The 13,741-nt window shown below is 36.0% G+C and overlaps 1 protein-coding gene across 1 annotated transcript in view; it reads left to right on the top strand.

Moving 5' to 3' along the window:
* CDH8 (cadherin 8) overlaps positions 1–12,724 on the top strand; it is a 150,560-nt gene extending 137,836 nt beyond the window's left edge. The window contains exons 12-13 of the mRNA XM_075433595.1: positions 9,113–9,364; positions 10,493–12,724. Coding sequence (XP_075289710.1) covers positions 9,113–9,364; positions 10,493–10,986 — 746 coding nt within the window. The 3' untranslated portion in view covers positions 10,987–12,724. The remainder of the gene's footprint in view (positions 1–9,112; positions 9,365–10,492) is intronic.
* Positions 12,725–13,741: the final 1,017 nt, after the last annotated feature.

Here is a 13,741-nt window from a genome sequence, read left to right as displayed (position 1 = left end):
TTTCTTCAATGAGTTAAAAAACCAAGGTACAAAATAGAAGAGTTGTGGCTAGACTGCAAGTGACCATATAGATATGTTTGATTATAGTTCTGCTGGACTAAAGGTCAAAGAAAAGTTTTAGAATACTTAAGAGACAATTATCTAAAGTTCAGACTTTTCCAAAGGAGTAGAACTAGAAATTATACACACTTATTATCTAAAGTTCACATTTTTCAAAGGAAAAATGTAGGAGGAAATGCTTATTCCATCACTTTGCTGTTAATCTGTCTGGGTTTTTTTCTATTCTGTCAAGAATTTATTTACTACCAATTCTGCATCACAATGGTACTAACATGGTTATTCCTCTTTCCAAGAAATTTTAACATATGACAATGGTGTATTCTTATACATGATTAATTATTACTTTGCTCGTGATTCAGAAGTTCCAGCAGCACTTTTTACTTCTGCAAAGGAATACATGACCTGGAAATGTGTTTAGGTTTTTTATTCATTAGCTGATTCAGCAGTTCAATTCTGGCATAAGCTATTATTACTTAGGCCAATTGGTAAAGAAAAAAAAAAAGATACAAAATACGTGACATTTTCCAATTCTTCTCCTTATCAGTACATTTTTCCCCCATGAAATACTTTTTTTCCTGTGTTCTTCCTGGTATTTTAAGGGATTCCAGAAAGTCCAGATCTCTAGAAAAATAAAAATCCATTCAAGTGTTTGCTAATGTGTCATAGAAATGTTTTGTGAATTGCTATTATGTATGTTAGTATGGCAAGTGACTTACTATGGTGCAGGAGAGATAGTTTGATCAGTCAGCTGAATTTTTATAGCACAAAAACTTTTTTATTTTGAATCTGATGCCTGCTATCAAATTTGATAGCAGTCATCAATCTGGTTTTTTTAAGACATCACAAACTTTTGACATTCATGAAAAGCAGGTCAGTTTGAAATACCTGTGAATGCTTCAGTGCCCATATGGTTTGGCTACAATAAATCAGAATAAATATGCTATAAAAATGGCTTTTTTTTTATTTTCAGATTATTTTATAAGCCTTCTACTTGAATAGAATATTTATGCATTTACCATACAGATTAGGCAAAGGGTCATCTTTCTTGCAAACTGCTGCTCAACAGGATTCGTATGAGGGTCATCAAGAAAGATCTAGTACACATGTAAAATATTACACATAACAGTTGCGTATATATATTAACATATATACATATATGAGTTCTCATAAAAATGTTGATCCCTGTTGAAAATACTATGTTTAATCATGAAACGAAATTATTATACTAAATGAACAAATAGATTGTTTTTTTGATCTACTAACAATTGGCAAATTTATAACATGAAAACTCAAAATAGTTTCCTTTTAATCAGATGTTCCTTTAAAAAGTGTTACAGCCTAAGGCAGAAACAAAAAGACCTGTCTTACATAAACACGGGTGTATCTCAAAGTGTTGTAATGGTATTCTTTTGGAAACAAGAAACTGATGCTTGTACTTAGGCACAGGCTGAAACATACAAATCAGGTTTTCAGCTCAGAGCCTGTCTATGAATACTGTTCTTTTACAAGGTGAACATTGATAAGCGTATGCTTTGAGTTGCCGCTTGTGGTTTTTGTGCTAGGTCAGAAAGCAGATCAGGAATATTCTTTCCCACTGCTTTTGTAATTACAAGAATAAAAAAAGACTTCAAAACAGTTGAGTTGACAGAGAGATATCACATGTGGTATTATGAGTAGTGAATTGTTGGGGCTGCATTCATTGGTCTTGTTTTTGCAGTGTGAAACTACCAATCTAAATATGTGTTATTTGTAAATCCTTTCATAGAAAGGTATGTGCTATTGAGAAAATATGCAAAAGAATAATGTTTAAGGTAAGGCTTATAGCTAATGGAATGTACATAGAGACTTTTTGAGAGACCTCCATCTCTTTCGACAACTTTATTAGTTCCCAGTCTCTAAAATGGGGATTAGAATCTTCCCTGTATTCTGCTATTTCTCTGTCATTAGGTTTGAATTTTGAAGAAAAACAAAACTACCAGTATTACTACAGATCTTCTGAAAATCTCTGTTTAATGTTGTAAGGTATCCAGTACTGAATAGCAAGTATTACAGGAGGCGCATACAGGAATTAATAGTATTCTCTTGAATGTTCTCTTCTAGTGTATTTGCAGAAGACTGCTAAATTTTTTATAGCTAACATTTCTTAGAATGTTGTACCTTCCTTTTTTTTTTTCTGACTGTGTTTTGGTAGCTTCCCTTGAAATCTTGATGATAATAATTATTAAGTTATTTCAAGTTTTTATCTGAGAATAGATACCATTTATGAACTGAGAAAGGAAGTGAATTACTTGTCCTTGTCTTTTCATTATCAGAAAAAAGCAGAGAGTATCACAGTAAGGATATTCTCTCTGCTTTTCTAATTGTGCAAAAGGATTCCGTATTATAGAGAATCTGTTTTAGACTAAAAAATGTACACAAAAAGATAGCTGGAATAAACATGAAGAAACATATATTTCTGTCCTTCTAGTGTATCCAGATGTAGTTTCCAATTAAAATTGTTACTTCACATAAGTAACATATCCAGCATAGATAACAATTTCTATCTCAAAGTCCTTAATACCATTAATGATTTGATCTTTCCGAGCACATTATAAAAGCAATAGAAAAAGAAAGAGAAAAGCGATATGTAGGTTTAAGGTTACACAGCAGGGAAGTCCACTGATCTCAAAATATTAGAGACCATGAGGGAATTGCAATAATGTGTGGACTGAAAACGACACTTGGAAGTAAACTGACTGCTTCTGGTTTTTGCTTTTGTTCTGTCATTGTATTGTGTGGCTTAAAATTGCAACATGCATTTTTGTACAAAGTGGAAGACGAAGTTGGCTCCTGCCTGCTAATTTCAAATTCAGATTGATGTTGATGCCATTAAAGTGACTCATGTCCAGCAAATCCAAAAGTAGCTTTGTATTAAAATTATTACTTTTTCTCAAAATCTTTCACCCAAGAACCTCAAAAAGGATCAAGGGGTCTTGAGAACAGTTGGGAATCTGCAGGAAGTTCTTGGCCCTGTGGTAAGCATGTCCTCGGTTGTGGTTACTCAAACTACTTTTACCTAGAAGTCACACTGGACACCTTGTAAAGACCTTCTGCATTGTCATTCTTTGTTCCAGCTGTGAGGGAGATATTCCCGTAACAGTCTCTTTCACGGCTGTTCCGCAAATCTGCATGTAAACTTCAGAAACTGAGAGTCATCTGGTGATCTAAACGACTGCTTCGGTTTTATGTTTAAAAAAGTGTAAAAATGAACTCCAGATCTAAATTGTAATTATGTATTCCTGGAGATCTGTTACTCTGAGTTTACACTGGTGCGAAAATTTGTGATGAGTTAAGACAATTATTAAGATCAATTATCGTACACTATTCCTTAAGCCTGCAGGACAGAATATAGCTCCTAGTCCATCCCGTGTAGTTGGTACATCATCAGTGAAATGGCATTTATTGTCATTTCAATGAACTTCTTCAATCCCTACCCCACACAGAAGGGTGCAGAACTCAGGGAGGCTCATTTTGATTGCGAATTTTAAAGGACCTCCTGAATATTCCTCTCTGACTGGAGGTAAAGACTTAGTGTCTCTCTTTGCCTGTGGCAGGTTACCTCAGATCTTTATTAACAGAGAGGGGTTTTTTTCTTTCTGTATGTAATTTTCCGTGTTTTGCTAAAAGTAACATGAATAAATAAATAACCTGAACAGCGCTGTAATGAAGGATCAATGGGTTAATTGGAAAGATGAGTGGAAAGTGATTGTCCCCTCTCCTGCTGAGCACCTGCTGCCAAGTTAATTCATGCAGCAGGGCTGGAGGTTGTTCCTGGAGAAGATTCCTGCTGTTTTGTCAGCTACGGGTAAGGGGAATGTCCACTGAGAGGAGAAACCAAATCAGATAAATTGAGTTTATTGTTAATCAGCTGCTAGGATTTATTTTCAAGTTCTAGGAACCTACTAAAACATCAGAGAGTTACTGTTCTTCACTGAAGAGTCACATCTCTAGCAACACCAATCTATATTTATTTTAGGACTTAGCAAAGAAGGGAAAGAAATTTGTTGCTAAACAAAATTCCCAAGGCAAAATTGAGTACTTGCCATCCATTGGCAAAACAATTTGGTCATTCCATTTTGCTTTTCCTATTGACTACTTCTGATTGCCAGTTTCTTTCCGGGCACAAGAAGATCAACTGTACTCTAACACAGTGGTTTTTAACAACAACAGCAAACCTCTCCAAAAAAAGAAAGGTTATTCTCTTCTCTCCTTGTCTTGCATCTCTTCTTATGTAATACTAACTATTCAATCGTTGCAGCTTCTTTTAAACAGGCTAGATATCCCAAATATCTTGCGTATCTTTTACTTTATCTCATTTCTTTTGAACTTTGATCGATAATCTGTACTGGTACCAGATAGTCTCTTATACTCTTGGCATAGTTTCACTGATTGGCAGAAATGAGCACTTTGTTTTCTCCATCTCCCACTCCTTCCTCTCATTTTTTCTGCCCTATTCTATTTGTCTCATTCTAGTACTCTTTCTTTTTTACTTTGTTTTACTCTCTGTTTCTGGCTTATTAGAATTTTCTGAACCAGACAGAGTAGCAGTGAGTGCGTCAGAAAGAGGGAAGGTAACTCAAGCTGTCACCAACAAGAGCAGCTTCTTTTTTTCATTTCTGCCCGAAGCAGGTGCCTTACCTCTTTTGCATATATGTCATGGGCAGGGATGCTAGGACTCAGCATATCAATCCTTTCCTCCAGCTTGGACAGAGAGGGATTGTACCAGGCTTATAGGAAGGAACAGGCTGTATCAGTACAGATTTCTAGAGCACAAGAAGGTACTCTGTAATATAACTGTAAAAGTCTGTGGAGTTCTGAATAAATGACTACAGATGTGACACTTCTGAGTGGGATTTGTCTCAAAGACAGAAAGAGCTGGAAATTGAGCCCCACATACTTTTTTCTCCTTTGAAAGGTTAAAGCAAAACAATTAAGGATGCAACTGATGCAGAGATATTTTTAGTTTCGCAGGAGAAAGTCAAGTGGACAGATATTTATTTTTCAGTATTTGAAAATGAGGAGGGTGGAGGAGGAAAAGAATGCTATCAGAAAAAAAATGCACCTTTTACACATTACAGTAGGTGTGGTAGTCACTCTTACTTGGATAAAACAATAAGCACCGATATTCAGGAAAACTTAGCTACAATATTATTTTACTAACATAATATTTCCCTTTGTTCCTTGCAGTTCAGGTAGAGAGCAAGTATGACACTGGAAGTCGTTTAACTTGCACAACGTGTGTTTAAATCTTTGGTACATTCAGCCAAGGAGGAGTGCAGTTTTTGCTTAATTCTGAATGTGTGCTAATTGTTGACTTAAAACATACTTGACTTTTCCACTGCATCATAGTGGCACATATAACACTGGCTATCATCAAGGAGTTTGGTCCTATTTGAGTTGTCAGAATTCTTAAGAGCTTATACCTGGAATTTATCTTCAGTAAACACATATGCTTCCTTTAATTTTATAAAGGGCACAAGGAATGACTAGACTATTTATTTAGCTCCAGGGTGCCATCAGTTTTGATGTGACTGTTTCCAACTTGAATAGATAAAAACAGGATTCCTGGAAAGAAAAATCATTAGGAATCCTTTTTGTTCTGCAAAGGTATTATGAAGAGAATATATTTATGCTACTTTATAAAGGAGTTAATTTTTATGTTGATCTTCATGTGTTACATACTCTAAACACTAGGAAAAATGCTGAAATTATTACATGACCTGCAATACAAATTATAGTAAGAACCTCTCTAGGGTGCAAAAGTGTGATAGTAGGTGATTCCACCATGGAAGCGATACAGTAAGACTTCAAAATCAAAGACACTGAACTTCAGAAGGAGCCTACTTGAAGTTCAGTTTCTTAGTCACTGAATGTGAAAACAAGCATTCTTTGTTCTCTTGTATGAGACAATTACTCCATGTACTTAAATATCACATAATCTTTCTTCTTTTGTTTTATGGCAGTGATGAATTAACTATAGGAATTATCTACTGATGTATGTCTTGATATAGGTTCAGGACATGATAAAGTGTAGTAATGCTTCATTCTGTTATCAGTATATCCTGTAAGTACCTGTATTCCTTATTGTCGTGAATGAGTGGTTAGGTTGCTTAAACGATCACTCAGAGGTTTTGCAAGAAAAGATTTTACTGAAAATTTAGAAAATGTGATCTTACAAAGTTCATTGGCAAGGTTCACTCTAATACTTACTGAACAGAATACAAAATTGAAGGAGGTTTTGAGTGGAAAATTATTTACACAGAGTAAAAGAAATGTGTAAGGGGTAAGGGAGACCCTCCCATTGAGCCACCAGATTTGGACTGGACCCCCTTGCTCTCTAAACTCTCTCAGAGAGGAGCCTAGGTGCGGCTGGATGCAGAACTGGCCTTAGACCACAACGGTTTATGTCTAGGAAATACATTTGTGTGTTCACAGTTTAAAAGAGACAGAGAGTCAGGAAGTTAACAGTTACTAATCACTAGTTAACATTTACTAAGTGATTAAGGAGAATTTGCTATTACAATCAGAGTAATAGAATATCATGTTGAATCGATTCACACACACGCTCGCACAAAAATTCCCCTTGAGTTCAGTGAAATACTTCAAATTGAATGATTTCTCAACAGGCAAAGGTGGAGTCTCAAGGAGATCAGCCGAGGTAGTTCATGAGTTACTCTGAGAGGCATCCCACTGAGAGGGAGTTACTGGGCGCAGCCCACTGCAGACCAGAAGAGTTCAAAGGGCCTTCGTTAGTACTGCTCTTTGTAGGGTCTCAAGATGATTGACTTTAGGCACCAGTAATTTTCCATGCTGGTCACAATCCACTTGATGCAGACAGCAACTGTACAATTCCAGTACTACCCAGAATGTACAGTTCTGCAGGCAGGTGTGACTCCAGGCAGCAGGATTTGCAGGTGCAGTCAGGGAGCGCCTGATCAGCCCAACTCACTGCTCTTGTACAAAGACAAGGGAAGTGCCAAGTCGTTCCGATTCAATTCACACCAGCTAACTATTCCTGCAGTGCAAGCAAGGATACAATGTTGGCTGGTTCTGGGATTGCCAGGTGTGAGGGGGGGCTGCACCACCACACTTATTAATATGCCTCCTTACTAAGAAACATTTCAAGAATAAAATACTGCATTTTAAATTTCTGTTTTGGATGTGAAAAATGTCTTTACAGTATCTGCTTCATGAATGTTTTCTGCTTCTTCCTTCTCTGCATCTTTCTCTGGCGTTTGTATTTCATAGACTGCCAGCTATTTCGAGCATACATACGTAGGGGCAGTGGTGCATGGTGCAGAAATACTATGGGCTGTCAGAAATGTTCCTGATGATCACAGTTAGTACAAATTAAACATTAGTAAACGATTTCATATTTTCAAGCGAGTACCTGACCAGTACCAAGATCAAAGGAGATATAAAGCTCTCTTACAGTCACTATATGTATTGATGGTTGGACTTGATGATCTTAGAAGCATTTTCCAACCTTAATGATTCTATGTGCATACACATGTTGTCAGGTACGTTTTTTTGGTTTAGACTTGAGAATTAGGTCTTTGTTGTATCTGTCATATAAACACTGCCTGTCTTCCAAGTCTTCTCTTGCGTGTGCCTGCCACATAACTCTCAGTAATGTCTTTCCTTTCATGGAATGACTTTTAGTTGATTGCATGTGCCCATTTTATAGCATAAAATATCAGGAGGCTTCCTTTTGTTTGTGATACTTCAGGAAAATTAACTTCGGTAGCACAGGGGAAGAGAGTTCAGTGAAAGGAGCTACAATCTCCTTCTCCCAAATATGATGTGCAGCTTTATTTTTAAATTGTCTTGTCGTTGGATCCCTTAGTAACACACACACACACTCCTATTCAGTGTGCATCGAATACTTTTTATTAATTTGTGGTGTTATTTTTGATGAAAGAACACAAAACCCAAACTCGTACAAGTCAACATTCACACTGTTAGTATATAGCTCTTAATACTGAATTATTTTTTTTATTCTACAGAATAAACCAGTTAAAACCTAAACTGAATATTTAAGTGTGTAAATAAAGTGTTTTGCATATTTGACATGCTCACTAATCATGGTGTATACTTGAGCATTCTGGCACATACGAGATCATTGATATTTCATAGCAGTATGTCATTAAATGGCTAGAATCTATAATTCTTACAACTATACACAATAGAATCTATATGATTACTGTAAGTAAAATCAGCTTGTAATCATTTTGATGGTAAACTGAGAACTGAGTGACTATGAGACGTCTAACTGTGTAACTTTATGTGTGGGTAGGATGTCATGTAGTCAGATGCCTCTATATGTTTCTAAAATTAAGTATCTGCATAAGTGTGCAGAGGTAAGAATGTTCTAGACTCATTTCCTCTGGCTGCCTTCGTAGGAGACACGTTCTGGTTTGGTTTGTTCTGTTTTCATCATTTAGGCCCAATAAATCTTTGGATCACTGAGAATCAGGCCTACAACTTTTAATATATTCAGCTTTTCCTTCATTTGTCTTTGTATTGCTCATTAATCTCATTAATAAAAAAGCAGAATCTTTTCTAGCAGGGAAAAATAATGTGCAATTTGTCCTTATAAACCGTGGAACAGTTGTTTTAATTGATGAGTGTGCTTTATTAAGTTTGGGTTACTTTAACATTTAATTTCTCTCTTTGTTGTATGGGTTGAATTTTTATGACTGTGTGACTTGAAAAACAGTGATGAAACATGATGGGAAGACATCTATAGGGATGTACACAGAGAAGAAAGTGAGGGGTTGCCATTATGATCATACCACATGACACAAGAAAATGTGTATGTTGCACTCGTTCTTTTGGGGCATGGGCAGACAGACAGAAAGGGGAAGGATTTCTGTGTCACATGCTGCTGGTATAATGAATATAACAAAGTGCATAGGTGTTTGTATAGAGGTTTTATGAACGCATAAAGAAGCAGCTGTGGTTTTAGCTGGTGTTCTATGTGGTGAAACAATGAAAATTTTCCCTTTTCCAGATAATACTCTCAGCATATTGGCAAAGCATAGTGGATTCAGCCGGCAGAAGCAAGAAGTATATCTACTGCCAATCATAATAAGCGATAGTGGGAATCCTCCCATGAGCAGCACTAGCACTCTCACTATTCGAGTCTGTGGTTGCAGCAGTGATGGTATTGTCCAGTCCTGTAACGTTGAAGCATACGTACTTCCCATTGGCCTCAGTATGGGAGCCCTAATTGCAATATTAGCATGCATCATTTTGCTGCTAGGTATGTATTCATTTCACAGCCTGGTGTTCAAAATTTTTCTGATTCCTGGGTAGCTGTAGTAAGCAAAGAAGTCACATAGGAGGACAGAAAATCTAACACAGTGCAATGTGCAGCAGTACTGAAAGACCTGTCAGGACTGCATCCTTGCTGTGCTGGGATGAACAGAAGCATGTGAAGGAGAGTCCCAATCTGAAGCAGACTTACAGACAAAACAGGTATGGAATATGAAACCAAAAATCAAATCAGGTATGTTAAGTAGCAAGGGGAACACACTGTATACTGCACAAGATGGAAAATGCATTTGTTGTATCTTTTAAGACTTGTATGAGTTTACTTTGTATTGTAATGGCATAAGAAACATTAAGGTTTTACAAGATAAGAAGCACTGTATATTTTAATAAAACATATAAAATTTGTATACAATATCAAGCGAAGGAGAGAACAGTGAAGGAAGAAGTCTGTTTCTGGTCTTTGCAGCTTCATTTTGTAACTGAGATTTACATCAGTTACTGAGATTTCAGCATTAAGCTGCAAAAACAACAGTGTAACCAATTTAGAGCTTTTTATGCACCTGTCCATGATTCTGAAACTGATGTATCTAAGCTCTTTCTTTCTCCCTTACTGTCTCATTCTCTTGTTAGTTATATAATATGAGTCTGTTGCAACACGTGAAAAAAAAGACACAAATTTCCTTCTGTCATCAGGACTATGTTTTCAGAAAAACACCCTCAGATTTTGAAAAACTCCATGCATGATGTAAATCATTACAGATTATGTTTGGTGAATGATGATAGCTGGACTTCACCTAGGTTTGCAATTTTTCCAAAGGGAAAAGTTGTCTAAATTTGAGGCTCAAAAATGGAAGTTTGCAATATCTTACTGTTTATATAAAATTGAGCTTCAGATATAAATATAAGTAGATAATAGAAAACTAGAGGGCTAACCAGAGCTTCTGATCAAATTTTCATCACCTGAATGGGGTTTAAATTATAGGTCTTTCAGCTTTTCACACCCCCATTGCTCTTATTTCCACAAAAAACAACCTAGCATCTTCCACAACTCTGCTTACCATGTAATGCTTTGATTGGAAATTTTTTACCTAATCAACCTGTAATGCTTTCTTTGCAGTCATTGTGGTGCTGTTTGTAACATTAAGAAGACATAAGAATGAACCTCTAATCATCAAAGATGATGAAGATGTGAGGGAAAATATTATTCGCTATGATGATGAAGGAGGTGGAGAAGAAGATACAGAAGCTTTTGACATTGCAACTTTGCAAAATCCGGATGGGATTAATGGATTTTTGCCTCGTAAGGATATTAAGCCCGATCTTCAATTTATGCCCAGGCAGGGTCTTGCACCTGTTCCTAATGGTGTTGATGTTGATGAATTTATTAATGTAAGGCTTCACGAAGCCGATAATGATCCCACGGCTCCACCATATGACTCTATCCAGATTTATGGCTATGAAGGAAGAGGGTCAGCGGCTGGTTCCCTTAGCTCATTGGAGTCTTCTACATCAGACTCAGATCAGAATTTTGACTACCTCAGTGAATGGGGTCCTCGCTTTAAAAGACTTGGAGAACTTTACTCAGTCGGAGAAAGTGACAAAGAAACTTGACAGTGGATTACAAACTTTTTCACTGTTGACTTAATGATCATGTAATATTCTAGGGCCACTGCTGTTAGTTAAAACTAATGTGGCTTTTTGTTTTAGAGGCAAGTTTAGCGCCAGTCATCTATAAAATCAATTACATTGTAATGTTGAACCAAAAACAAAGTATATGTTAGGAGGTTAAGTCTTGTGGAGTGTGAAGTAAAGTATGTGGAGTGTCTAGAAGTCTTTGGATATTTGATATTCACTTGACCACTCTGAAGATGGAGATTTGGATCTTTGATTATCTTCAGTGAATTGAAAAGAACAAAAAGAAATTGGTGCTTTCTTAGAGAATGGACTTGCAGGGATTTTGCTGCTGAACAGTAGCTCCCACCAGTATGTGTAAAGCTAATGGTTTGTTTCTGCATTGCCAACAAAGATCCCGCCACAGAAAAGTTAAAAGCAATATCTTGGTCTTCTTAGCAATGCTGAATAGAAATAGCATTGTAAATTCCTACTGGCTTCTACTGTGCAGTGACCATACATTGTACATAAGGTAATTGTTGGCCACATAACCACAGACTGAATATCATCTTTAAATATTGTGTCAAGCCTTAAAATATTCACATGTTCTTAATCCATTCCAGTGATGAGTAATAAATCCTACTAATGTGCAAAGATTCAGAGGCAGGGCTACAAAACCTCGCTTTACAAAAGAGTCTTTTTCTAGAAGAAGGATCAGTCCTGTGCTTCGTCTTCTGAAAGGAAAGAAAAACCTGTGAAAGGGGATGGACTTACATATATGAAAGAATGGCTGATTTTATTGCTAAAGATCAAGTTTATTTGTTTAATCTTTGAAATAAATATTTTATTGATCTCCATTACTGCTTTTATTTATTAAGACTGATAATCTATCGAGTAAGATTATGAAGAAAACTAAATTATGTCCGTTAGATTTTTTCTATATATAATGAATGTTTAATACATGTACATTTTGAAAAGAAAAATGACAAATTATTTCAGGTTAAAGCAGTAACCTATCCATTTGCAGTAGCTGAATTTTAAGAGAATGCTAGCAGGACTAAAACTTTCCCAGAGAAAACTTTTGACAGTTTTATATCTTCTTCTTAAATCTAGTACCTGGTGTTTTTAATACAAGCACAAATAGCTGGAAGTAAACTGGTTCATGTGAATATTTAAACTATAGACTTTTAGAAATCCACACATAACACAGTACAGTAAAAAACATGCTTATAGTTCTCCACTGTATTAGAGCAGGAACCAGTGTGTACATAATTTTACTGCTTATGTTATTAGCATTTCTTTTCTATAATATTCATAGTGATGCACCAGGGCTCTTGCACACAGAGAAAGAACAACACTAGAAGCTGCAAGCATACTCAATTTGTAATGCAAACTTGCCATTTAGAAGTAGCAATTGTATAATAAAACTACGTATTACATGCAAATCATTTTAATTTTCTACTTTGTTTTGAAGCTATATCATTGTTTGTTTATTTACTTCCATGTATTGTATTCAGAGAAACTCCTGTATTGTTTCCTACTTTGTGAAATATATTTTTATAAATACTTTTCTTGTTATTGCTTTTCTTTCAGCTTTACCTGTACACGGCAGAAAGGAATCTGCCTGAATAACTTTTTAGCTTTTTGAGGAATGTAGTTCCTTCAAAATAATTTATTTATTAGTTGAATACAGTCAAAATAAAAAAGGATAATATTTGAAGCAATTTTTGACAGTGTTTGCACAATTAGATATGCAGCAGTCTGTGACCACAGGAGTTACGTGTGTCTAATTCACTGCGCCATGCTGAAAAATAACCTCACACTTTTTTTGTTAAAGTATTGCTAGTAAAAACAATTTCCTCTCTTTAAGCTCCTTAGTAATGTTTGTTCTGCTAACAAAAATGTCTTCATGCATCACCCCCAATTTTGTCTGTATTTCAAAAAGGAAACACTTACTTTGCTTTAGCTGTGGCATGGATGGTTTTAATGATTGTAGTCTGTGGACAACTAATACGCTAGCACCACTTCTATATGTATTATAAAGATTTTATTGAAATTAATGAAGTATCCAATTCATCTAAGTTACACTGCATTAAAAAAAATTGCCTCTGAATAACTTCAGTGATTTTGGTAATACTATAATTGAAACAGCGAGGTCATCTAAGGATAGAAAAGCAGCAGTCATCAAGATTTCAATGAAATCAAACATATTTATGTAACAGACGGTAATAACTGCCAAATACATTTTTACTGATCATTTGCACCAAGTGCCGGGATGTTCTGAATTGCCATGTCAAATCTAATAGTAGTGTAAATGGAAAAGTCTGATTCGAAACTTAGACTGAGCCAATTTCTAGTCTACATCCCAGTCCTGGGAGCAAAGGAAGGTGCTGGGAGACATGGATCACATTATTGTCTATACTCATATAAGCGTTTAGGGCAAGTAGCTGTGACTATGAGGTATAGTATATCCTGTAGAGTTTTGCAAAGCTCTTTTGTAAGAAAACTCACAAATGGATAACCTTCTGATTGTCTTTTTGATTGAAAGTTCCATCTGAGACCACGACAGTGCATTCAGTAATAAGATTTCCAGGAAAAAAAATCCCATCACTGGCACTGTAGGAGAGGCAAAGTATGACAGAAATCTCATCATTGTCAGTCAAAACGACATGGTAGCTACTGCTGCTGGGCATAGCTGTAAATTGTGCATTTATACAGGTTTTAAACATGAATATCTACAATGCAAAGGAGAGAA

The sequence above is a fragment of the Opisthocomus hoazin genome, chromosome 12 (genome assembly GCF_030867145.1).
Source record: "Opisthocomus hoazin isolate bOpiHoa1 chromosome 12, bOpiHoa1.hap1, whole genome shotgun sequence".
Taxonomy (NCBI): Eukaryota; Metazoa; Chordata; class Aves; order Opisthocomiformes; family Opisthocomidae; genus Opisthocomus; species Opisthocomus hoazin.
This window is presented reverse-complemented; position numbering and strand designations above follow the sequence as displayed.